Source organism: Orbicella faveolata, unplaced genomic scaffold (assembly GCF_042242905.1).
Source record: "Orbicella faveolata isolate gen_17 unplaced genomic scaffold, um_ofav_v1 contig_13, whole genome shotgun sequence".
NCBI lineage: Eukaryota > Metazoa > Cnidaria > Anthozoa > Scleractinia > Merulinidae > Orbicella > Orbicella faveolata.
Genome location: NW_028301540.1, coordinates 4,535,110 through 4,563,034, shown reverse-complemented (window position 1 = coordinate 4,563,034; position 27,925 = coordinate 4,535,110). Strand labels below are relative to the sequence as shown.

The following is a 27,925-nucleotide window of genomic DNA, read 5'->3' as shown; positions in this document are numbered from 1 at the left end:
GTGTTTGTGTTCGGCTGAACATTTCAAACCCAACTTTTTAACGCCATCATAAATAACAGCCATATACACTTACTTATCTCCCTGGACAATAACCTCCAACTCTGAAGCCATGATAGATTTCATGTTGTCATGGAGCTCAGCAAATTCACCTGAAAGAAAGAAAATTATCTTATTGCAAGGAAATACAAAATAATTATTGTTTTTGCACGTCTATGAATAAAACAGTAAAACTTCAAGATGACCTACTCTTTAAATCAGAGACTTGACGACTTATGATTGACAGCTGACTGTTAAGACTGTCCACTTCAGCAGGATTGCCAATACATCTCTTTTGAACAACATCCAACCGAACCATCTCCACTTCGCTTTCCAGTTCACTGGAACAGATGTGAGCAAAATACAGTAAGAGCCATATTAATTGTACAGCTGAAAGATATGAAACCTTTCAGTTCTAAGCTCAAAGAAGCAATTCTCCTTACCAACTGCTATAAATTTCTTTTAACGTTACCTTAAGAATTTGATTGTGCATAAAAGACAATTAATTATTTCCCCTACTAGATACTTTTCTTAATTCTCGTCTGCTATCTGCTTAACAAGGTATTGGATATTGCCAAGAGAAATTTAATTTTGATCACTTTTTGAACTCGAGCAGTTATTGTTACCATACCTTATATGCCTGTTTATATCGTTCTTTCCTCGAATGTAAGTCATTTCCTCCATTTGGACTTTCCGTCTCCCAGACTTCAGAGCAGTATCATCAGCTAAAAAGAACACAAATGGCCAATATTAAAACAATTATTACAACTTCTGCACAATTCACTGTTGCAATTTCCTGAGGGCCAACATTAAGTTGCATGAATTTGAATGCAGTAGTTTGTGATAATCATTGGCTAATAAACCAATACAAGCCGAGGAAAGATCATTCTTCATATAGTGTGATCGTCGGGGTGAGGGTAGTTCTGAAAAGAACTGTTGTTGGTGACTGACGTTTCGACAACCTTCCGAGATGACTTCTGCTCAATTGTTGAAATGTCACTCACCAACAACAGTTCTTTTACAGAACTACCCTCACCCGGATGATCACACTATATGAACTACTGATACTTCTGGGTTCAAACCATTTACTAAAGATCACTCTGTAACTACCACAAAAAAAAATTGTTAGCTTTAAATTTCTTCCATCATCAGACTTATTTGTCCTAAACTGTAAGTTCCCTTGAGCCATTTTATTCTCTTTTAAAAGCTAAATATGCAGTGAAATCTTTCTTTTAAAATATCAGGGCCAGAAGTTGCGGTGTGTATAAAGCTCCATATTATTTCCAGATCTTCAGTTTAATTGGAAGATAACAATATTTTCATTGCAAAAGTGCAAATATTTGAAACAAGCGATTGAAAATCAACATAACATGGTTACAAAAGTGGATTAAGACACACATGATTACCATTGCTTATCTGTGCAACACGTTGTACAATCTGTTCCTTTGCATGTCTCATCATTTCTTCAAACTGTTGCGCTTGGAATGTCTGGAACTGTTTCAGCTGACTAAGCTCAGCTCTCAGCATCCTCATGTCTCCACGGAGTGTTGATGCTCGTACCTCAAGAGCTCTCTTGTCCTTAACACGACCTGCAAACAAAATGTAGTATTATTTCATTAAATGGCATGATGCAACAGGAAAATAAAAAAGATGAAAAAACAGATGCTTCTTCACAAGTATTTCTCAGTCACAGCTGGTTTCTGTTATTCTTAAGCCAAGGTCAAATGATCACAACATTTCAATGTAACACATCGCAACAAGTTGAGCGCTTTTGGCCACCCTGTTGTGACATGTTGGGTGTGGTCGAATTTGTGCCAACAACACCCAACATGTCACAACAGGGTGGCCAAACATGCGCAGCATGTTGCTTATGTTGCGTTGAAATGCTGCTATTGTTTGGCCGGGGCTTTATAATCTAATAGCCCCATAACTCTATAACACAACAAAAAGCTTCAAGAGCCTGTTCTCTCCTGTAATGTTTCCATTACCTTTTGCATGACCCAAACCTGTTTGAAGATCTGTAGCTACATAACATGTTCCTAATTTCCTTTAAGACATTCACAGACTTTGTTGAATCACTTGATGAGCAGTGTTGACCAAAAGTTGCACAACAAAATTCTAACAATAATTCTGTTTAATTATTTTGACCAACTTCATGATTCATCAAAAACTTTGAAATCCCAACCTTCATATTTGACCGAGGCATGGCTGCCAGAAGAGGCTGAACTGTTTGATGACAAAGGTGTGGGACTGTCCAATGACCATTGTCTTGGTTTTGATGAAGGAAGTGGAAGTGTCTGCGTCTGATACTGTACACTGATGTCTCGCTTAGTTGCTCTAGGGGCGTGTTCTCTTTGAAGTGTCTGACTGTATTTCAAAGAAGATTCTCTGGAACTAGATGCTCTGGGGGGTGGGGCAGGTACATGTTTGGGTTTACCTGTGGATGTAGGGTAATGTCAGTTTTTACAACTTTTTATACTAATAATAATTATCACTAAATAATTCCCAGTTCTTTAACAGTCTGCATCATGAACAATGGAACAAAAATTACACTTGCTGAATGTTATTCTGATTTGCCATGCATATGGTGGCTTTTTTTAAGCTCTGGGCTTATGGCGAACATTAATGTTAGAGGTGGCTTTCTAAGTAAATGAGGAAAAATTGGATGTTTCATCCAACTGTGCTTCCATTATCTGAACATGTAAAAGGCTTGTAAACATGAATGCATACACTGAAATTCAAATGATAAATAAGTGCAATGAACACAACAAATGCAGAAGAAAGCAATGACCAGCAAAATGAAATGAAAGCAAAAGTGAAGAACAGAAAAGAGAGTACAGTGGAACCCGGCCTTGCTGTCACCTTGTTAGTACAGTCAGCCTGTTATTACAGCCCCTTGTTTTTGTCCTGGCAAAATGCCCCTACATTTTCTTAAAAGAACACCCTATTAATGCGGCCAACAGCCACATTCTGAAATCCCAACCTGCAGTAGCCTTTATAATTCTACCGGGATTATACGGCCACTCAAACCAGTTACGTTCATCTTCCCATTGTTAATAGTGTATGTATTGATTGAAGTTTCAATCTTTTAAAGATTTATGTATAAATTCCAATACTTATTAAAGAAAAGTTGTTTAGAATTGCCATTGTGATGTATCTGTTAAGATGTAACTCAATTTAGACCAGTCATGAAATTTGACCCTAACCCATTAATACAGCCACCCCATTAATATGGCCAAATTTTCATGGCCCATTGGTGACCGTATAAACAGGGTTCCACTGTATGAACAAGAAAGATGACTTTGTTTTACATGTACAGCAACAAAATGTGCACAGTTCAATTCCATTTGCTAGCAGCTATATAAATCATGACTAAAAATTGTTACCAATATTTGTTTGCTGATGGTATAAGCTATCGTATCCCTTAGAAGATATCTAATATTGAAGAAGAGTGTGAAGAGAGATCTGTTTGACCTTTTGGATGATCCTATACACTAATGCAGCCTTTAAAGAAAGAGATAACAAAGGGAAAGAAAGCTAAAGGTAGAAATCTCTTTCAAGTCCTCATCATTGCTTACTGCAGTGTACCTTCTAGGGGTGGAGTCGGGCTAACATCAGACGACAGGGACTCATTTCCAGAATCACTCCTGAACCGTGTTCTAAACGTCTGCAAATGACTTGGTTCATTACCTTCTGTTGAACCATGGTCAATAAAACTGCTCTGTGAGCTGGACGCACTCTCTTCAGCACTTTTGCCTGGTAAGCTATCATGGCTCCCTGTTTTAAGGGCATCTTCAAGCATGTTGGTAAGGGTGTCAAGCTGATCCTCAACTGGGTCACGTGATGACCTTAAAGTTAAGTTCACATGCAATCATGTAAATGCAATAACAGAAAAAAAAATCCCAACCATGAAGCAAATCTGAATTCTCCCAGCTGGTAAAACAAAAACAGTACTGAATGAAGAGTCATTTTCATGTCTCCATCAGAGCTTGAAGGGTGGATACATCATCAAACTCTTCCAACTAGTACTATAAGAAATGCATGGAGACCAGTAGGGATAATTTCTACATTGACATTGGGGCTTTAAGGGTTAACACATAAACTTCTTTCAAGCATTACTGTATGATATGCAGTGTTTCAGCCAGAAAATTTTACTTGAGGGCCAAAGTGGCCCCTGAAGATCTTTTTTAGGGGCCAATTTTTTAGGGAAAGGGCCACTAAATTGAAAGCTACAGAAGGAAAAAATGCATCAGGGTACCAAGGAAATAAAGCAGTTTATTAGGACCTATGATAAAATTTAATAGTAAGTGCTTTTTGAAGGGTTTCTACTCAATAAAGTTTCTTTTGAATCAGATACTAGTATGAAGGATCCGTGCATTACAAGAGAACAATCCTTAGGCCTACAGGATGTAGTCAATGATCAAGGGTTTGCATTATAGGGCGATTTCAAACATGATCAGCCATTTGGAAGTTTTCTGATGTGAGAGAATCAATGCAGCAAAGCAAGAGGACCGGTTGACTTCTTTTCTTATGTTGAATGTTTTAGAAGCAAAGATCTTTCAATATGATTTTTCTAGAAGGACATAACGTGTGACAAAATAACCGTTACTGGTTGTCAACACAGAGAAATGTAGTTGCCATTATGCCCTATTATGGTGACTAAACCAGAATTTTTGGTAGCCAAGGATGAAATGCTTGTTGCATGGGCGACTGTATCGATCACAATTTCAAGCTCTGGGATGGCGTTTAAAATATTATGCCTGCAGTCTTGTAAAAGGAAAGGGCCAAATTGGCCCTTTTTTCATTTTTCTGGGGGCCATCTCTGATTGTAACGTGGGATTCCCACAATGGTGCGCTCTGGCAGAAACACTGATATATATGGAGACTAGTGGAGTACTTGTTTCTTGGCATACGATCTTAAAAGGCCAAGGCATCAAAAAAATTCCCTCCTAACAAGTATTAAAAGAAATGCTTCAAGAAGGGTCTGAAAAGCTACAAAGTTTTGAAATCTACTACCTAGCCCTAAAGAGAAACCTCAAGTCACAGGAGGCTTTTGTGCATGGTTTTTATTACATATTATTCGCAGCAATAAGCAGGCAAATACCTTCTTGGTTTCAGAGTTGTTCCGAGGCCAGGTAATGGAACTTTCTTTTGATTCATCAGAGAACCTCCTCCAGTGTGCGGCAACGTATTTTCACCTTCTTCGTTACCAACCACTCTTGTAACTGTTGTGATGCTGGGACCTCCACTTGCCTGTCTTGTCACTGTTGTTGTTCGTGTGTATCTGACATTGCCATTGCCGCCACTGTGGATGACATCAGCTGGTGCGTAGTGACTGTGGTTAGGTAGGGGTGTGCTTGTTACCTGAGCTCCTATGTGTACAGCAGTTGGGCTGCTGACAGAATGAGGGACAGGACCATTCTGGAATGGTCTGGACTCAAGCATCTTCAGGTGAGACTTATTTGACAAGTCACTAAGGAAAAACAAATAGGCACGGTTAGGTGTGTGGCTGCATTACGGTAAGTATGTTGCAATTTATATCAATAGCAGTTGGTCCAGGGTCATTTTGCTGTGTTCTTGAAAAATTTAAGCCACTTAAATGTCTCTGTAACTCTTTCCACCCGGGGATATAGTATCAGCATGGACTGATTGTGGGAGGCATGGTGGCCTCATGGTTAGTGAGCTCAACTCCGGATTAAGCTGTCCAGGTTCCAGCCCTGCCTGGGGACATTGTGTTCTGAGAGTGCCTCTCTCCACCCAGGTGTATAAATGGGTAACGGCAAATTTAATGCTGGGGTTAACCCTGCGATGGACTAGCATCCCATCCAGGAAGGAGAAGAAATACTCCAAGTTGCTTCATTCTACAGAAACTGGAGGTAAGCGCTGGCAGGATGGGCCACTTGGTCATATGCAGACTTACTTTATGAAGTGATTGTATAACAAGTTGTGAAGAACTAATAAAGGAACTCAATATCAAAATTCTATTCATCATTCTTGAAACATTACAGTATTTGCTGAAACAAGCTAGCAGACTAAAAAAAAGGTTTTCAAAATTACCTGACATTGTCAAGTTCATAGAACACTCCACAAGAGTTGTCCTTTATGTAGATGGTCTTTCTGTTGTCATTGTTCTTGATCTTGTCGGAGAACGTTTGATTAAACAATGTCTGTACTTGTTGAAGACCTTCCATTCCTGCTGGTAACATTGCACGCTTGATCTCATCACCATACTGTAGGTATACAACCCCTGATAAACAACAAGAGTGGCACAATGGATACAATTGCAGATCTCTTTACTTTGGCAGTATTATTTATTTTATCACTAACACTTCAGGACTGCATCAAGTGCTCCCTCGTGGTATGCCACACAGACATGTCCTCTTAGAAATGGTCCCTCCTTTTGCAGGGCTGTCAAAAATTAAGTTTGGAGTCACCTGTTGCTTGATTTTTACACCCATAACAAACTTGTTACTTTGTGGGTGAATTGTAAGAACAAAAGACAATTTCACTCTTAACATCAAGGGCTTATCAAGCATATCCCTAAACTGTTACAGGAGTTACAGGTTACACCCCTTAACGACAGCCATGTTTAATTTAAGTGCATCCCTTCTACACCAGATTTTAGGTGCATCTCCTTATTTGAGGTGCCTTATAGTAGAACTTCCCATAATCTGACATTCTTGGGTCTCAAGAACTTAGAGACCACTTGGGACAGGTGTCCACTTGGATGAATTGTCCACTTGTGGGAGGTTAAAACTGTAGCATGGCTGCAGCAACAGACTCAGTGTCTGTTTAGAGGAAGTGTTCCCTATATAGCAAGTGTCTATTAGGGGAGGTTTAACTACATTAGATAGCAATTGTACCTGGTGTTGAGGTTGTGTGAGACACGTGGTTTTCTTCTTTTCTTGGCATTGTTGGATATGTCCCTGGTTTGTCCAACAACAGCTCATATCTTTTTTGCTTTGGAGAAGAAGCTGGAGGTGGTGGTATAGCCTTCAAAAGGCAATCATTTTTAGCAGAACAATGTTGTCTCTTTTAACTTTTATCAAACCTTAAGAATTGTAACTAGATAACAGGAAACCCAACAATAATCATTTTATTTCAACAAGAAGTCATAAGGATTTGCAACTGCAAAATAATGTTAGTAATGATGGCAACAGACCAATTTTGATATATTAAAATTCGGTCTAACACAATAGAACTCAGCACGAGGCTCTCGGGAAAAACCCCACAAACTCTGTAGTTATTCCCTGGAGCCTCGTAATGAGGTCTTTTGTTTTAGGCTGAATTTTAATATATCGAAATTGGTCTACTGACAATCTACTTATGAAGAACCTTACTACTTTGATCAGATTCCTTTGAAATTATACAAGACTCTTTAAGAGTTCACAGTAGTTTTCTTCAATTGCCCAGAACTTATGTTAGTTTTACACTGACAGCATTTTTGAGTGCTTAAAAAAGAATCCCAAGGCTATTGGTTTACTTCCACCAAAGTGCTACATTTCTAAACCATCACTAACCTATCAAGCAAATAATATTTTAGGACCTTGCTTGTTTCATGTTTAGTAAAAATGTCCCTCGCACAAGTTACCTTTGTCATATATATCACACTGGCCTTCCCAGTTCAATTTTTCTTTGAATGTAGACAGATGTATTTTTATTAATCCTAGGAATACTCTTTGAAGCTCTGTAGACAGACAGAACCACTGTTTGTAACAGTGAGCATTATTTCAAAAGTATCAAGGTAAGGTTTGTGATTGTAAATAGTCATAGCAGATGGCTAGAAATGCAGTTTACTTTTTATATACTTTCTAACATGCACAGTTTGTTTACTGGTCTCAACAAAGTTCCTGATTTTGTCTTGATTTTTGCCACATGCACTATTCATCATCCTTGTTTGGATAGACAGATCTCCAACACTCTTCTTATTAAAACAAAAAACTAAGTGTGCTTTTATAATATTCCTAAACTCTTGTCTTTTGGAGACCACTGTTAGCACATAGTTAGAAACTGTTTCAAGGTACCGTTGAACCCCTCTATTTTGAACTTGCAGGGGAAACAAAAAATTGTTCAGAATAGTAGGGGATCAAAATAGCCAATAGCAAATGACTGAAGGGTAAATCCAAGAGAAATGGTTTTGAGTTTGAAATAATGGGGAATTCGTAACAACCGAGTTTGAATTAGCTGGGTCCAACTGTATTGTTTCACATAGTAAATTGTTTTTCTTATCCCTTTTTAAAATGCAGTTTTATCTTTATTTAATTCTAATGTGTAAGAAAGTGGACCTTTAAGCTCTTAAAGCAAAATGATATCAATTTACTTAAGTGAGGTTCAAGAAAGTAAATCAGAACTACACAATTTTATAGCTAAACTGAGTGTATTTAGTTCCACAGCTGGAGCATAGGGAATTAAAAAGCAAATAAATTATTTATTGAATTCACAAAATCTCTAGTAAAATAAGTCGTGTGCAGGGTCTTGACAACAAAGTATTAGAGCATAGAGTCAATTACAGTAGCATAGTTTTATCTCACCTACAATTTAAATAAAATACTGCAAAAGCACATAAGAGAAAAAGTAAACTACAATTTTAGCCATCTGCCATGATTATTTTTAATGACAGACCTTACCTTGACACTTTTAAAAATAATGCTAGCTATGTAGAGACAATAGTTCTGTCTGTCCAGAGAGCTAGAAAGAGTTTTCCAAGGATTAGTAAAATTGATCTGTCTGCATCCAAAGAAAAATTAAACTGGGAAGGCCAAAGTGATATACATGACACAAAGATCAACTTGCGCAAAGGAAATTTTTCTAAACATGAAACAAGCAAGGCCATAAAATATTATTTACTTGATAGGTTAGTAATGGTTTAAAAATCTAACACTCTGTTGGAAGGAAAATCAAATAACCCTTGGCTATCAGATGTCTTTTGTTTTGAACACTGTTTGCAGCAGACTATCTATGTTGACAAGATCTGTCTAAAAATATACCTTTCACTTATAAATTTTGCTTGCTAGTTTATACATTGAGATTACCTACTACATAGAAGTATGGTGCATATAAACATACCCTGACTCTGTACATTAAGTGTGTTGGTTCCATTACAAAAGAGAGTAAAATTTTGTGCACAGACAAAAAATCCAAGCATAGAGTCTTGTAGTGACAACATATATTTGAAGACCCACACTGAGAAATTTGCATATACAAGTTTTTCAAGAGACAAAAGTCATTCATTTTAATCAAGGATAGCTTAGTCCTAATCCCATTGAATAAGATGCATATGCAAGCCATATATGGTGTTAATAATGGCAGATTATTTCAGACCTGGAGATTTGTGTCACTGAAAAAATTAACAAATACATGCATGAAAAAAAATCTAAATGGGTTTTTCAAAAATATTACTATTTAAATGACCATCCAGAACACAAAGTTACAAAAATTGCTGCTACTGTCAGTAATGAACAAGAGAAAACATTAATTACCAGCAAATAGGAAAAGTAAGCTCTTAAAGATGAAACAAAACTTGTTATAAAATTTAATCTGCTCAATGAAACCACTCACTGTTTAGTACTAAAAGAAGCAGGAAATCAGTATTCACACTGTTGTTATTTCTGTCAACACAAGACAAGAGCTCTGAATTCTTCTTAAATTTCAAGACCAAAGTCTTGATGATTTTCACTACACCACTGTTCACCACTTGTGACTAACTCCTATATTTCTATCATTTCCCTTCTATAGCAACAGGATAAATGAAAAATAGTTTACCGGTGGTTCTTCTTGAATTCCATTTGGCTTGTTACCATTCTCTTCTCCTGGTTTCAAACCAAACCGTTTCTTCACCATGGCAATAATCTGCTGGCGAGAAAGAGTCTGCGTGGACTGGGCATCTGGTTCACTGGAATTCCCCTGACCTTGTAATCTCTTTGCCTTTTCCACCTCCTCCCCAACCTCTGAACCTCCTGTGGTGCGCCTTCTTGGCCGACGTGCATTGTTTTTAGCCTCAGAGTCACTGACAGTGGTGGCTGTGTCTGTAAAGAATGAAATGACATCAGTTTTTTCTATTCTCCACATTCATACAATTTAAGAGATTGAGATCAAAAGAATGAAAACGCTGATAACCAAAAGAAATAAGAATCTTTGTCACTACAGTTTTGTAAACAGGGTTTGAAAGATTTCCTTTCTAGGAAATCCTTCAAGGTTGTTACTTCCGTGATAGACGGCAACTAGTAGAAAATTGACAAGTAGCATATTGAAAACAGTACTATTTACATTCCAAGACAAGTTTACAATATCTTATCTGCATGATAAGTTGGTGACATTGAACAAGCTTGAATCTTTATCAGAGAAATGATAATTTGAATTAATTTACCCACAAGAACTGATGGACAGATGAATGTTCAAAGAATCACGCAAGCATCACAAGTAGGCAAGAATGGAGAAATACCCAAATACATTAATAAAATAATGAACACAGGTTAAGTTAGATTTTTGATAGGAAGGAAAAAAAACTAGCTTAGGTCTTAATTTCAACCCCCTGTTGCAGGTTTTGTCCTATCTACATGGTACAGAGACCAGAACTGAGAATGCTGTTGTATAAAGACATCAGAAATAAGATATTAAAACTTCCTCCTGTCTTGACGACCACGACACACAGCTATTTACATACTAAGATTACATTAATTATACATGACGGCTTGATTTTAAAATTAATCAAAATAAAATAAATAGGTTGAAAAATTGAATACAACAATAAAAGTTAAAAAAGTATTCACAATTTCTAGAAACTAACAATAATAATTCATCACATTGCAGAAGAAATTTCTTTCAATTTAATTTATTTAATTCAGAAAAGGTGTTCATATAAACAAAAACTACAAAAGTCAATATCCACAATTAAGAAAAAAAATTATGAGTCAGAAAAGGAACACATTTCATGAAGAAAAACACTTCTAATAATTAACTTACATTTCAAGCTGTACATTGCCAATAATGATGAAATGAAGCTTTACCCAGCAAATCTAGTTTTGGACTATAACAAATATGTTTTCATTTCATGTTAAATAACTTTTAGAGGTTCAGATAACTAAATAATGAGTACATCATTGGCAAATTCAACAATTCTGGAACACCCAATACAAAATATGTATTCATTTTCATTATACGCTGACCATTCAGAGGTTTCATCAAGAGCCTGGCCGAAGGCAAATAAACCGATTGTGAATTATCTTGGCTGCCTTGTCTAACTAACTTGAAAGTTGTTTTTATATATACAAAGAAATTTGATTCAAAATGTCTGCTTGACTGCAAAAACCAATATTTATTGTCTTCATGTTGACAACCGTAATGAAATCATTGTCATTGCATTCATTTGATCAATGTGTTAATCAAAGACTGATTAAAACTAATGGCAATGATTTTAGGCATGAAAATTGAAGACAAATGCTAATTTCACTAGGTAAATACTATAAAAATATTTAATAAGTCATTTATAATAAAATTATTCCTGTTCACATCACAACCCAAACAATACATCTGGACTATTTTACTAAGATTCAATTCTTTTGAAACATATTAAGATAAACATATTTCTTACATTTAGAAAAAAAGCCATTCTCTTCTATAGTTAAGTAGTTAGTCAATATAACTATAAATATATTTTTTACCCTAACCAATACTCCGCTTCCATAACATAAATGGCTTTCTATGATAGTAAGGAATATATGATGGACAAATTGTAAAGTAAAAATATATTTCATTAGTTAAATATGATTAATTAACTGCCAAGGAAGGAAAGGTAGATTAAGTGAACCCGATCTCCATAAATATAAGTTTGAATGAAATTACTCTCATTTATCTCTTTAATTAACAACACAGAGTAGAATTCAAGAACAGAAGAAATGCCGAGATAAGAAGGAATTACATTGTTGTGGTATTGAGCAAACAAACAAATAGTTGAATGAATGAATAAATCAATGAACAAATATTATAAAACAATAAATTAATTAACAAATCAATCAATCAATCAATCAATCAATCAATAAGAAAAATATGGACCCCAAGTCTATTAAAGTGAATGGTCTTAACATAGGACAGCACTAAAACAGATCATGACAATTAAAACTTCACTCCAGTAACACCACCCTGACAGATGTATTAATTTAATATCTACTTCTTCAGTGTCAAGAACGTAATCACTGAACAAAAAGCCAGAACATGCAAAAAGACTTGACCTTGAAACTGAATACCAACAAGAAAAAGTTATTTTAACTGGGACTTGACTAGGGAGCAGGTCAAACTATGGTTAAAAACATCATCCGAAGCTTAAAGAATTAGCTAGAATACAAAGCTCCTTTTAATATGATGTCTGAACATGGCCAATATTTCTGGCCAATACGAAATGTCTGACTAATCCACTTAAGTTTAGTTGAACATTCAAAATAAATTCCCACCCAGACAGGTAACAAATCCCTTCAAAATAATTTTATTGGCATAGTCTAAGGAACAGAACTTGTTTGGAAAAATATATCTATAATTATACAGGATGACATGCATGCATGATTTACTATGTACTGGTATAAATTTACTACTAAAAAGGCCTTTGTTTATTAAAAATTAAATATCAATATATTACCACAAAAAGTTGCAATACTAGACAAAATAAACACTGTTTGCAAACAGCGGCATTCCAACATGCTCTTAAAATCTCTACAAGGAAATTTGTGATCTTAGACACAGAGATGCTACAAGTAAACAAATTTCAGGATTTTCGTCTGTCATTACCTCAAACGAGCTTAATTATAAATCGGGAAACGTTTAGTTCAAGGCAAAACAACAGGATATCAGTAATTTGAAAGGAAGCAAAATCAAATTTGTTACAATATACAAGAAAACCACAATCCACAATAACAAGGCTCTTGTAAATAAATTAACGCTACATTGTCTCCAGAAAAGAACAAAGCTAACACTGCCAATAGTTTTCGAACAAATTAAAATGCCATCGCTATCCAGCAAGGTAGTTTTTTTATTATTTGTAAAAGATCTTTATCTTTACAGCACAAAAGAAGCTGCAAAAATTCAATTAAGACTTCAAAACAAACACGAAACTGACAACTTAATGGAAGCGTGCGGTTTGGCTCGAACTAGGTACATTTCAAATTAAAGCATTTCGTCGAAATCAGTAAATATAAGTTTTGTATGTCCACGATTGTTTTTGAATATCATAAATTCAATTTATCTGTGAATGTTTTCGCGATCACAATGACATGGGGCGCTGTATTCTAACCACCCGCGTATAAATTCCACAGTGGGACATTTATTACCATACAACTCAAAGAATTGAACACGAACATACAGTAGGTTTGTTGTCATATTAAATTCGCTTCATCGAGTAACCAAGGATCCAAAACGAAAATTATGGTAGAACTATAATTACACTCTCCCTTATTTAATACCGCTTCCGAACAAAGGTCTATGACTCTCTCGACTCGCCGCGAAAAATGCGATTTTATTAAGACGACTAGTTTTGAACGAAACCTTGATTAACATACATTATCCTGATGAAGGAAATTTGACAATGAAGGCAAAAAATTCGTACGCACATTCGTGACTACGACAAGTTGTGCGAGAAGGGATATGAAAATTCTACACTCAGCGTGGGACAGAAACAACAAAAATGGCGGTCTTCTCGATAACGTACGGAGTGAATTTATGAACATTAAGTTTCAGGAGCTTAATTATTCCATGTCGTCCTCGATTTATGTAAATATGTTGTTAGATACTGGTTTTGTTAGAAAAAAGTACCTTGTTGGATTAAATTGCAATCAAAAATTCGACATCTATGATTTGTGCCGTAGTGTCCGTAGTTGAAAGAGGAAAGCGCACGCGATTTAGGAAATTTCCCGAGACAGTGAACAAACTATACGGCGAAGATTTTTCTAGAGGTAAATAACAATTACACTACCAAACCTGCCAGTGTGAAGAACTTGTGCCAAAAGTCGAATATGACAGCGCGATGACTAGCTGAACGGAAGGAAGGTACACCGTTTTCAAACGGTTAAACAGCCGTGAAATAATAAGAAAAATACGAACAGACAATTTCTGCAATGATTTCCCTATGTTTAAATGTGTGGTTATCTAGAAGCAACGTTAGAAACGATCGCCGAGAAGTAGTTACTAAATTAAATTTCAACGCAGAGTCGACGTTTCGCCGGACTATATCCACTAAAATTCACCACGTCAAATCTGTCCACGGATACTAGTGATGTATTGCTTTAATTACAGCCACATGAATTAAAAGCGAAATTTCTGTGATCAATTTGGCGCGGAAGCCGAAAGATTAATACTCTCCGCGAACGAAAACATTACGCCGAGCGGCCCCCGCGTACTCTCATCAAAACATCTGCTGCAATCGGCGAATGCAGTTTCTCGTCAACTTAGAAGTAATTACCAGAGTTAAAACTGGAAACCACTTACATTTTTGCCTTTTAGTGTAGCGCACAAGAAAGGTCTGGCTATCTCCCATCACTTGAAAACTGCCACATCACTCCGCAGTTTGGGTAGCCATGTTGTAAAGCGCTTACGGCTAGACACTGACTCGACGCGATCGTTGCAGCCGCGCAATTTTTCAAAGCGTTCTGTGAACGCGTTTTGACGCGGCAATATTTACGTTTGACTCACGCGGCCAAACAAACCGATCGCATCCGTATACACAACGGACAAACGTGCACTACCTTTGTGGGCAGGTTCCTTGTGATTTTGATATCACCCTCGCACCAGTTGCCGTGAGACAAAAACATGCATTTCTGATGCGGCGCAAAATTGACAACGCGTTTACGGGGTGTTAAATATTGAAGCCAATTAGCACGAACTACTTCACATTTCGGGCTTCACTTAGTGGGTCAAAAAACAACGAAAGCCCTCCATAAATGGACAGAACTGCAAAGACTAAAGCCTTAGCTTAATAACAGCTGTTTTACGCCTCAAAGGGAAAACAATTGCTCCCGAAAATTCGAGTCATACCTCCCTCGCTTTTTCGTCTCATCTCGCGGTACGGTCTACGTAGCTACCGGTCTCTACACCCCCACGGACAGGTTTACAAGTAAGTGGGAGTGTAGATGTCCCTTTTGAAACAAGCCACTGCTAAGCAGAGACCACGTCAAAGAGACGAAACGATTTATTGTACTGTATTGTCACCACTGTTATCTTAGAGATTTATACAGTCCTCCGAACAATACCACAAGAAGGGCCGCCATTGTTCATGCACCTCCTCCAAGCAGTTTTTTGTCTGCCGTGTTTACGGTATCTCTTGTACTGTTTAGCTGCAAGGTCATTCAGTTAAAGCGCTTAGCTGCTCATCGGTAACGACGGTTTAGATACAGGACAGTGCGCTTAGAAGAGCCACAGATGCAAAGATCACGCGCGAGACAAACACGACAAATATAAACACAACGCGCGTGGATCTGTTCTAAACAACACAGTTCAAACTCACCTCCAAAGCGACTTGTCAGTGCTTAAGAATTGAAGAACAACGGCTGATTTGCCACAAATAAAGATTTCATTCGGGAGGAATGTAAAAAATCGTTGCCAATAAACAGATTTGCTAAAATTGGTTGTGCCTTTTAAGCACCCGTTCATTAGGCCTGACCGGGGCTTTGTTCGATTTACCGCAAGTCACTGGTAAGATCAAGACAATACACACACGAGTAACCTTTAACAATATTTAAATTGACTTAGTAAAGATTCAGGGAGTACGTGACGGGGAGATGAATTCCTTCGTTTACCGAAATAACCACAAAGATTTAGGCCGATTGCTAATTCAGAAGCAGCTAAGAACCGTCAAAGAACGCGCGACACACTGTGTGCTATTCTATCATCTTGCAAATTGGGCGTTATCAAAAAATTTTTTGCACTGTTGTAAAAATCGTTGGTAAATGCGAATCAACCGGATATCTCGACTGACCCGAGTGAGAATCAAGCCACAACAATAACCACGGACTATAACGCGTGAAATTACCCAAAATAAATCCATGGTAATGAAGCTAAAGTGAGCACTAAATGATTTAGTGAGAGACAATGAAAAATTCCTGAAAGTCATTACTATAAACTACAGACTTCCGATTCTAAATGGACTCACCGTCTTTCGGTTCCTTCGTCGCAGACCATTTCTGTTTTTCTCTGCCAGAAAACGAGCGGGCCCTTTTGACTTTGACGCCACCAAAAAGTTTCCCCTTGAGCCCTGGAAGAAAATAATTTGATTGAGAACGGCTTCAAGTTGAAATATACCGCTGCGCGCAGAACAGAGGCAAACTCGGGATAGTAGCACAGCTGTCCTCGCGACAATTAGAAAGCTTCAAGCGACGAAATAACGCGAGACTCGAAAGCATCTGTTTTTACCTGAGCTCATGGTAGCTTCTGTGAGCTCAAAAGGACGGTATGATCGCAAAGACGTAAACTAAGCCACATCAATTATGAGCTCCAATTAGCGCTGATGCGCGATCACGCTCGCAAAGCGACTGCCGTAAAAACATGAACACGCAACGCGACTGGCAAACACAGACTGACTGACTTAAACGTCAAAGATAGCAAAACAATTCCGACACGCTTCGGTAGGGGTTGAAGAAAAGCATCATAGGAGAACTCAACCTGATTGGTTTAGATTGTTCGATGCGACTGCGGAAAAAAAGGTTGACAGGCCTGACGAGAATTGTAATGGACCGGGGTAAACATTTCAACGCGTGTCTGGATCATTTGACTCTCGAATTTGCAGCTGTGCGAATACTTCCTTAATAGCTCCTCTTTAGGAAACTTCCAATGCCGGCAGGCGAGCCCTCGGCGTGGGAAAGGATTTTCGGCCAATCTGTAAGTTGGGATAACGTTCAATTTCGCCATCAAGTCTTTGACAAGATTAGATTTAATCTTTGCCAAGATCACACATAAAAGCGGATTCAGGTCAAGACCTTAAGGGCAGATTTCGATTTGATAGAGGCAAGTCAATTTGACCACCACAAATATAGAACAAATGTCACACAAAACTAAAGAAGAATATGTCGCCATTTTAGCCCCCCGTTTAGCTTGCACCCCGTTGCCAAGAGTACGCATTGCTCTAAAGTTTGTCCAGTAGCCGAAAGCGCAGTTTAAGGGTTTTTAGTCTCATTTTAAGCAAACACCTGAACAGATACTGTTTCATTTTGCCCGGAATAGCAAGAAATGAACTCTGATCTGACACAGGAACAGATTATTAAAGGAACATCTTCGATTTCTGGGCGTTGTCTATAACCAAACCAAACAAGCCTCTGTCCAAGTTAAGACTGCCCAAATAGAGTGAATTTGTATATTTGTCACAAATACAGAACTCTGTACACAAATCACACAAGAAACTGTTTGCAATTAATCAGAGGTCAAACTTACTTCTTGAAAACACTTTAGCCAAAGTATGCTAATCAGGGTTTTCTTGTTGTGCTTCGTTGCGCTTGTCAAAGAAAACGGCGCGATGGAGCGAGTTACAATTGGCATTTTCAAGAGGAACAATAAACACGCTCTCTGTTCTTTTGTTGTATAATTGAAGAATGGAATGTTTGGACGATAATTCCTTTGATACGAAACATAAACACAATAGATACAAAGCTTTTTAATTTGACAGCGCGCAAACTATTCTTTCATAAAATCGTGCGAGGATTCGTGGCGCTGTTGTGGACAGTCGTAGCACGTTTCGATAATGCAATAATTCTTCTGAAAGACATTGTGGCTCGAGAGGAAGATTTCACTTATGCTTCTCAAGCTAACTAATTTGAAGAATATGCGGTGTTTTACACTATTTCCAACGCACAAGCAAGAAATATGTCAGTTTGTATTAAGAATAGCGCACAGAATTTTCGGCCTAGAGGTATGGCGGGGTATTAAAAGTCCATCGATTATAATTAACTGAATTAAACCACCCTCGCCAATCAAATCGCATGCACCTAATGAAAAGTGCCACAAAACAAAAATTTTGAAACTTATTAATTTCCATATATGCATTTCGCCGATAAAAGTAAAATATAAAACTTTAAGGTAAACAAGAATGGTAAGAATCTCTATAGTTTATAAAGAAGCAATCAGAGCTTGAAGCAAGGACAACCAATCGCAATCGAGGGAAAATGGACTGAAAAACACGCAACAGTTGTCGAGCGCGCACAGGAAACATTACCGGTACCAGTCCGTTTTGCGCGGGAAAAAACTACACGTAGCTGGTGCGAATGAAGTTCAGCGCGGCCAAACATACAAACGGCGCCAAACTTAAGGAAGTCGCGCGCAAAAGCCAAATCACAACTGTTTTGGGTTTTGTAACTGATTTCTGTCTAGAAAAGAACATTTATACTGTGATTGGATTATACTACACGTTGCAAGAGTGGTTTTTCAAAACAACAACCCTGCAATTTGGAAAGCCACTGGTAAACTGTCAAGAAGTAGAAAAAAATAAGTTTAACTCTCCCCAGTCACCGAAACATATTTTGTTCTGAGTATGGATGACATACACAGTCTATTAGCTTTCCAGCCAAGGGAAGAAAATACAAACTGCCACGTTCGTTAAGCAAAATCTCTCCCAAAGCTATCTCCGGCCATGTTGTTATGGAATGTGTCCCAGCTAGTATTTGCTCGACAACCAGATGACGAACTCAGATGTCAGCACTGACATTATTTTAAAATAGTTTTCAACAAATAAAATGAAGGGGCGTTTAAAATTGGACAACAAGAAACGTCGATGACATCAATCGTTTCCCGATGAAGCCTGGCTGTAAATACGAATATTAAGTTACACATGCCTAGAGTTCAACCTTTTTTACGACCCAAGAACACAACCACAGAAAACAAACTTTCAACGCGATGTCGGATGAAAGTTAACTTTGAAATTGCAAGATTTAAAACATCTCTCCAAGTTAAAGGTCTTTCCTCTCTGACAAAACCAGCTTATCGCAATAGATACACCATAACTAGCCCTGAATTCCGAAAAGTTTTCCAACGGAAGCCTTACCACGGTGGAAAAAAACCGGAAATAACTGTTATCTAACGCAACATTCTGGCACAAAACTCAAAACGAGGTTAATCCACTCATGATCTACTGTTGTAAAAGAGGAAAAGAACGGCAGCATTTGCCTGTCACGTGCATACAACAACGTGTTTTGGATGTGAAACAAGATACTCGTGTTTTCTTTTGTCCCGGGGGGGTACTCCAAGAAAAAGCTGAGTGGGGGTGTGCAGCCCGCTTCCCAAAATCCTTAACCTATTTATTATCGAAATCTGCGATTTTCCCTACCCTATTTATGACCTGACCAAAAATTCGATACCTTATTTATGACCTGACGCAGTTGCCGTCAACATTATTTGTGAAGGGCTTTTGTTGATGGTGTTATCGATAATGATGAAAAAGTAGCTTCTTCTAAAAACCATAACCAATTTAAGACCAGAGTGCAAAAACCATACTAAGACCAAAATGGCCAAACTCGATACCCTGTTTATGACCAAAACGGCTGAAAAAACCATATCCTTTGGGGCCGCACGTACGTATATAGATATAGCCCATATAAGGGCGTACCCCCCGGGCCTTTTGTTCGCAGCACTGTCTTAAAGGTTATCAAATGAAACGGCTTTCCTTGATTAACGATCGTTGCTTATCGGGAATAGTCAAATTAAAATAAACTAGTGGTATCTTGTTCTCAGTGAAGATAATTCACATTTCTTAGATCTCAACGGCTGAAAACACGAACCGTTCCATCTACAGTACAGCAGTTAACAAAATGCTTTCGAAAAATTGATTGAATTGCTGAAGGTTTGTTTTCATTCAATTTCCTGTACGAGTTTTCGTTCTTTTTCAATCTTAGGAGTAAGCCGACGTGACAGCTTGCGCTGATCTCTCGACATAAGAACATGACATTTCGGCTACCGCAACTTTCCCACCTTAATTTCTGTCATATGGGCGTCACCCACTGGCTGAGAAGTAAAATATAGAAACATTAGCAAATTTCTTCAGCCACTGGAGCGTTAAACTTTGCGAAGACCTAAGACAACTTTTCCGCGCATCGAACAAGCAAGTAACATTCGAATTTTGGTGCGAGTACGTGAACGAATGTTCTATTTTGCCGCTTGCACGGAAAGGCAAAACCAAAGGAAATATCTTACATTTCCTTTCGAAGATTAACGATTGAAAACCACACTACGGTCAAAGGTGCAAATCAAGAACGTTAAACTGAACTAATTTTAAAAATGTTAGCCTCAAGTTTTCAAGTTTGGTAATGTAATATTTTCCAATGTTCGCAATCGTTAGCCATTGGGTTCTCGCGTTGACGGCATATGTCACTCGTTCTCTACCTTCACCCGTGAGAGATACCATCAGTACTCCTAGATAAAATTCGTATCCCCACGCGGTTGTGATAGCCTCTATCTACCACACAAGAATCCGCACAAGTGAATAGTGCTTTTCTCGCGCGCTGATTGGCTAGCTCGGAAGTAATTAGCACGGAAGAACATTCAACTCCGAGCCGCACAATCATTTTTCGCGGCAAGGTAAACATCCGCCACTTTCATCGACACTGAGGCCAATGATTGTTAACTACTCTCAAGCATCAAACTTCCTGTGATCTAGGTTATCAGTTTTGAGCCTCTCGAAATCGGTTCCCTTTACGAGCGTGTTAAGTCACTTAAGTTGCGGCAACAAGATGCGAAATAACTTGCATAAAACTTGGTTTCTCCGCTTTTGGTGTATGTAATGCTATATTACGAGTTGCCAAGCGCGGGAAATCCTGCGGTTGCGTGGTAAATAGCAAGCACTATAAAATCGCAGACTCTTCTGTCGTAATAAACCGAATGAATAACTCATGAGATCTTGACTCTGTGATCTTGAATGAATAATAATTCACTTGAAACCCGCCGACGACAGACAGGAAAACTCTTCAACTGCTAAAACAATAACACGTATTTACTAAAATGAGAGCTGCAGCGAGTTGGCGACGAAAAAATTACACGGGAATGCCATTAACGATAAAACAAGAGAATAATTAACTCCATTTAGTCCATATTTCCAAAGGACAATGTTAAGTTTGTTTGACCTTTTATAAACTGTGGTTTTTGCTAATTTCACAGATGAAGCCGCTGCGTGCACGAAAATTACAAAAGAGCAATTTTGAAGATATTTGTGAAATCGAAAGCGCTAACGAAGTTATGTTTGTTTTGTCTTGTTTTGTTGTAACATAAATCTCCATTTGGAACTGAACGTATTCACTCGAAACACATTCTCGTTTCGTCTGGTAATCGATTATAATATCATTATCTCTTAAGCTCAAAAACAAAGATACATGTCATAGTTTATAAGAAACCCAGCAATGTAAATGGTTTCTTGACGGGAGCTCTATAAATGACATGTCCCCTTAAACGCAGAGAAAAGAAATGGTTTCACCATTTTTTTTTTCTCTTGGGTTTCACAAAATATAGTCGAACAAAGTTTGTGTCGTCAAATTTGGCTTTGATTTTTCGTGATGGTTAACTTCTGTTGCAATAACCATGTTGCAGCATGGAATATAATCTTTTTTCATATCATTTAACTTACAGTTCAAAAAGTTTTTATCTCCAAGACGCGAAGTTTAAATTTCTGCACCGAGTTTGGACTTTGGCTTCGGCCGTCAAGTGCTGAAATAGTTCCGTACAACTTCAAATCGGCGACAAACTTTACACAATTCAACACTAAAAACAAGCAAATTTCACAACACAGCCTGTTCCTCTACCACAGTCAAACAAAACTAACGTCATATTAACATCGCATTACATTTTGCTACCTGTAAAAAGCAATTTAGCGCAAATATTGTTGACGGTAGCAAACACCGGTTAACTTAACCGAAACCGCTGCCGGAAATTTTACTTTCTGGAACGTTTTAAAAACAAAACTATTTGAAAGTGAACTCACCCCTGGAAGAGGAAGACCTCGATCTACTCACTCGAAAATGCCACCGTGCCGTCAGCATCTGGACGAATCAAGATCAACAACAACGTTTTTTCTACGGATTATTAGCTGGTCATACCACGGCTCAACGAAAATATTTTTAGCTGTGCACTCCTCGCGAAACAAATGAGACACTTGTGTTGTCAGACAGCCGCACCAATATTGAATATGAAATGAAGTGGAAAACAAAAGAAACTAGGCGTGGAGAGGTATTAGACTAAAAAACAATACTGTAAATTACCGGAAAAACAATGCAGACATCCCGTGTACTAAACCACAGGCAGGAAAAGAGACGGTTTATTTCACCAAAAGGAGGAAACCTTCTCGTCACGTCACGAACTTAATTTGCCCGACTAACTATAATGTTATAAAATTTTCGGAATTTTAGCTCAAGGGTTTTCGCTCTTCACTGGTAATTTCACTAATATAGTTGAAACTACTCTTTGTCGGCCCAAGCTCAAAATATGAGTATAAACTGGAATCCCGATTTTTCAAACCTCCACGGGAAACGAAAATCGGTTTAAAAAATTGGGTAGTGCGAGAAATCGGGGATAAAATTACATTGTTCGAGAGGGTAACGAACTCTTGGCTCGAGTTATTGGCAGTTAAGATTAATCGGGATTCCACTGTATGTTAGATTACAAAACATTTTGCTGAGAACTGGGAGATAAATTGGGATAAATATTCTCTATTTGACGAATTTCGCTACTCTCGCAATCATTTTCCATGACAAGTGCCAATATTGTTCGGAGAAATCAGATCTTAATCAAATTTGACTGCATTAAACGGTTTTAAACCTTGAACTATGGCCAACGGACAAGGGAAAAATTCCCTTCTAATCACTGTTCAGCGCGGTAGCTCAGTGATTGATCTTAATTAGTTTAACCATCTTTAAATACTTCTTAGATTTAATTCCTTAAAGAAAGAGCTAACTCGACAAGTCTACACAACATGGAAGAAGTTAAGGTAATTTAAGGTAAAGCACTAAAAAACAAACCGACTGTATGATCATTACAGGAAGTTTTCCTTACAAAGCAAAAGAAACAACAACGGTTTAAAAACACTTATTGATTCTGCGGTAAGAACGATATTAAACGATCGAAAAGATAATACCAGGCTGCTTGCTTCACTGACTGTGCGGCTATAAAGGCCACGCTGAAATCGACCTCATTGTCTGTGCAATAAGTGAATGAACACACGCTACACACCCAATAAGATTGATTATAAACACTCCAGTTAGTTATCGTGAATTGTTCAACACCCCATGTATCCACACTGGGCATAGACAACCGGAAAAGGTGGGTTAAAGGTTTATTCACGAGAATAACTCTAATAAAAACCTTATCATCTTCGAAAAAGGTGGGTTTCAGTCCAGTAGCACGGACATTTCATGAAAAATACCCTCAATATTAAAGCGATGTGTCGTTCGCCTATAAAAAAGATACTTTCTAAACCGTGCGAAGTTGTTTCAAGAATCTATCGCAGTGGACTTAACCCAGAAAGTCTAAACTTAAAATTATCCTCATGTTTCTTTCCAGTTGTCGTCATTTTACCGTGCATTGACGTCGCAAGAAAATATTTCATAGTAGTACATGTACTCTTTCTTGTTTTGCTGGAACAGTGGTGAGTGTTCCTGGGTTGTGTGCGAAAAGGACATCGAAGGTGATTACACTCACATCCACGTTCCAAAAAAAACGGTCTAAAAATTCCGCAAACTGCTAAATTGGTTTTAAAACTAAACCGTTTATTTCTATCCAGGAGACTACTTGAGATTTCACTGCAAGCTTATGCTCTCAGACATGAAAACAAAGGGACGTCTTGACTAAGCACATGTTTCACGCCATGGCACGCAACGGAGCCTTCAAATTATAAGCTCACGTTTTCGTCAGTGCAAGCCAAAGCGAACGAACGATACAAGATTTATTACACGGCTAGCTCCGCGAGCAGACAAGATGAACCAAATCCTGCTCTGGGATTGGCTACCCATGCTGACGGGATGGCACTATCTTGCCAACAAGGGATTGTCCGCTGTTTCCCGGAAGAAAATAATGTTCTTTTTTATCCATACAACAAATCCTTTATGACTAACGTTGCGAATTTGGCAAGGTGACTGGATATTGGCTTTCTCCTTTTCCTTTTTTTGGCCGACAACACGAAAAAAAAAAAAAAAAAAAAGAACGAGGCCATTATTCTTCCATCTTGACCTCACGCTTGGTCAATACATCTTATTATCCGATTAATAACTAAGCTAAAATCCCCAACAGCGTACAAGAAATTGACACTGCGCCTAAAATTGGTTAGTTTCTAAAACTGCGCCGCTTAATTTCGTGAAGAGTCAGTTGTGAAAAAATAATTTCGATCTAAGTAAAGATATTTTCACTTCTACTTCCCCTAAGAACAAGCCAGGAACAGCACTAAGCGAGCTGGCAAGGCGCGCGTGTGGTTCAAGTGTATTGGCGGGAAACGAACGTCGGTACCGTCACGACCTTCTGAAACAAGTCTAGGTAGCGTCCTTTAAATTCTCACGCTTGTAATAACAGTCGATTGTTCCCCCAGCGGAGGTTTTGCGTGGAGAGAGAGGTACCAGCGAACAATAGACCCTATTCATAAATGGCTGCCAGTTTAAAATTCTGTTGTATGCATTTAAATTAGCCCAACTAAGCTAGTTTGAGAGTAGAAATTCTTTTGAATTATCAACTCAAAAACGAGGTTAGTTGGGCTAATTTTAATAGTTAACGTGAAAAGAATTTTAATTGGCAGCCATTTATGAATAGGGTCTATTAAAGTGCATACGCTGTAGGAATTTGAAAACGGAGGTTTCACTCTGAAAGCGTATCAAATGTTTTCCTTTCACACTATGCCGGAGAAATTGAAAACGCAACAATTTTGGATTTGCGTTTGAGGAAAACTCAGTCAGGAATATCACATGATTTTCCTAACGCCATCCTTTCGAAAAACTCCGTTTCCAAAATATTTTCGGTCCCCACGAAAACGAAAAGCGCGCATTTTCAAATCCATCTGGTTTGTAAAGCGTTTCGAAAAGCTCCGTTTTCTCGACGGATTAGTGTGGACGGTAGGCTTAACCGTAGACACAGGGCTGCGTTTTCAAATTTCTCCGACGCAGTGTGGACGCTGCCTCAGCTTGGCAGTTTTCTGTCTTCTCCCAGCTGTGCGCATTTCTACACGTTTGCGAGAATTGGCAAATAAAACCGAATAAAACCACCTGCAAGCACGCTGTGAAATTAAAAATGTTACGTCAGATTTTCAAGCCGTTTTTAGCGAAAGTCCAAATGAACGTTATCTGCTGATAATGTATTGGGATGATGACTTTTTAACGCTACAAATAGAAAAGAAAGTTTTGCCTCTCAATGAGAGTCCCCTCGCTTCATAGCCTTCTCTCAAAGAAATGAAATTTAAGAATTTTTTCTACTTAAAACGAAAGGCAACACATTGGTTTTTTGCTTCCTTATGTCACTGCCACTGCTACATTGTACAAAATTCTTCCTCCGTTGAAACTTTCTTAAGTTTAGAAAGTAAACAGACATTGTTTGGAATAACAAAAAAAAAAAAACTTTTCAGTTTAATTACCGCCAAAGTAAGAACACTAATAGCGAGCAGATGCAAAAGGCAGTACTTCTTCGAAAAGAGATTGCATCACAGATTAAATATTACAAAAACCGTAATTAGCTTAAAAACAAAACACTTACTAATAAGTGGTTCTTCAGGAGGAACCAAAGCGTATAACTGATAAAAATCTGAAAGTAAGTTTATAAAAACATTCTGCCGGCCAAAACTATTGACAAGGTAGAAAGCTTTTCATTTTTGTACGTGGAAGAATTCGTGGAAAAAACATGTTTGTTTATTTACGTGCTGAAGAAACTCACGTTGAGTCCAAGTGATTAAAATGTATTACTTGGGCTATTGCGTTTGCATTTCCGAAGTTCAAAGCTGGTTAAAAAAAAAATCCACAGAATTAGGAAAACTTCAACATTCTTCCACCCCATGACTGCTTTTTAAAGGGAAACGTTTGAAGCGAAAACTGAGACAGTAAACACAGACAGAAAATCGTGAAAAAGCAAATAAAAATTCGTTTGCTAATCCAGTTATGCCCCAAATGGGCAAACACAATTACACACGCTTTGTTTGCAAGAAGACCAAAGACATCCCAAGGGCTTTCATTGTAGTGAAGGGCATCTGGATACAAACAACAATTATAAATACTAACTAAAAAATTTAAAGCTGTCCACGAAACGAAAAAATATCACGAAGCGACACGTTGCTAGTGCGAGAAAGCGCATAATGATTTGCAATATTACATCTAAGCTTATTGAATTCAAGATACTGAGGTTTCAGTTAGCGCTGGAGTTGTCCAACAGCGATAAAACCTACGGTTGTAGAAGTCTAACTTTCACCCCAAGAAACGATTGAATTGAAATTGACCAAGCGCTTACAATTTACAAGTTTATAAGCCTATATTTACGAAGAATGACTGATTTTTCGCCCCAAAACGAGCATTCGTTCGGAAAGTTTGCGAAGTTTCCTGGTGCCAGAAAGTCTTTCCTCTTTCAAGTGGTGAGAGAAGAAAACATCTTTCACCGGCAACGAAGCTGTGTACTTTAGCAGAAAGAGAGAAAGAAAACCTCTGGTACCAGGAGAGAAAGTCTATAAATTCAATACAGGCGTGAAATCTAACTGATATCGAGCGACTTTCCAATCCTTCGAGGTTTCTAAGTTCGATTGTTGAAGGATGTTCGTTGCAAAATGTACAAACTCGTCGGACGCTGATTTAAAAAATTTATATTTAAACAAAGCAAGGAATGCTTGGATTTTTTTTGCAAAGCAAGGGAGTGAGTAATTCGAAATTTTAAAAAACTGGTAGCCTGTTTCAGCTACACAACCAGCACAAGTTATAGGACGTACGTGACCAGAAGATGTTGAAATGAACCCCCGCTGTTCGAAAACTGGACAATTTGGGAAGCCACCATGAGAGGGCAGAATCGACACGGATTTTATATAGGAGAATGAATCTCATCTTATTAATGGACCAAGTTACCATTTAAAGTAATCCAGGATAAATGTTCTTGTGTCGTAATGTTCTGGCAAGGTGCCGGAAACTTTCAATTCCACGAGCTGCGCACTCGAGCTTCGCACAAACATTCCTGTTTACCCGGTTGATTTAACACTACAAAACATACCTTTACTAAAGCTGTTTCTCCTCTTTGCTGTCACGGGAATGCAGGCGTTTCTTGGCATGGTGAAATCGTCGTAAGAGCGTCGACGGCCGCTCGGTATTTCAAAGCTGTTCATGTGTTTGAAATACGCGCCAGCAAAACCACCATCTTCTGTGTCGAAGATGCTTCCCATAATGCCGCGCTGTATGTCTGAAACAGGAAACCCCGAGATTTCTCAGATTTCTGTTCCCCGTTCTCTCTCGCGCTCTCCAAGAATTTCTGCCTTTGTTGCTTTTTGTTCTCTTTTCAGTTGAGGAGCTGGTTTATCTCTGCCTGCTAATATTATCTATTTTTCCGTAATTATAACAAGGAGAAGGCATGGTCCCTCTCAATGGGATATGTACAGGCTGAATGACAAAATAGAGCCCCCTGGGGAAATCTTCACCGGAGAAAAGGTCCACCGGAAAATTTCTACCCTAAAAAAAAATCGCTACTTCCCCCCCGGCCCCGGCGGGGGTACTCCGAGAAAAATTGGGTGCGGGTGTGCGGCCCGCTTCTCAAAACTCTTACCTTATTTATGACCAATTTCTTCGATTTTCAAGACCCTATTTATGACTTGACCCTAAATCAATACCCTGTTTCAGACCAGCATTATAATTAGTTCACCAGTTCAGACCAATGTTAAAGGCATCGTGAAGGGCTTTTTTTGATCGGTCTTATCGATAATGATAAAAAAAGTAGTATCTTCTAAAAA

The 27,925-nt window shown here is 38.2% G+C and overlaps 1 protein-coding gene across 5 annotated transcripts in view; it reads right to left on the bottom strand.

Annotated features, from left to right (window-relative positions):
* Positions 1-27,379, bottom strand: part of LOC110047926 (uncharacterized) — a 31,576-nt gene extending 4,197 nt beyond the window's left edge. The window contains exons 1-12 of one of the 5 annotated variants that reach the window (XM_020753677.2): positions 27,196-27,379; positions 16,166-16,267; positions 9,799-10,061; positions 6,900-7,029; positions 6,094-6,283; positions 5,141-5,509; positions 3,625-3,884; positions 2,222-2,473; positions 1,443-1,625; positions 668-761; positions 247-377; positions 74-149 (exon numbers count right to left, since the gene is read on the bottom strand). In XM_020753677.2, coding sequence (XP_020609336.2) covers positions 74-149; positions 247-377; positions 668-761; positions 1,443-1,625; positions 2,222-2,473; positions 3,625-3,884; positions 5,141-5,509; positions 6,094-6,283; positions 6,900-7,029; positions 9,799-10,061; positions 16,166-16,267; positions 27,196-27,364 — 2,219 coding nt within the window. In that variant the 5' untranslated portion in view covers positions 27,365-27,379. Of the gene's footprint in view, positions 1-73; positions 150-246; positions 378-667; positions 762-1,442; positions 1,626-2,221; positions 2,474-3,624; positions 3,885-5,140; positions 5,510-6,093; positions 6,284-6,899; positions 7,030-9,798; positions 10,062-14,505; positions 14,793-16,165; positions 16,268-16,425; positions 16,797-21,964; positions 22,126-27,195 lie in introns of those variants that run through there. The other 4 variants (XM_020753678.2, XM_020753679.2, XM_020753680.2 and 1 more) reach the window with 4 other exon arrangements.
* Positions 27,380-27,925: the final 546 nt, after the last annotated feature.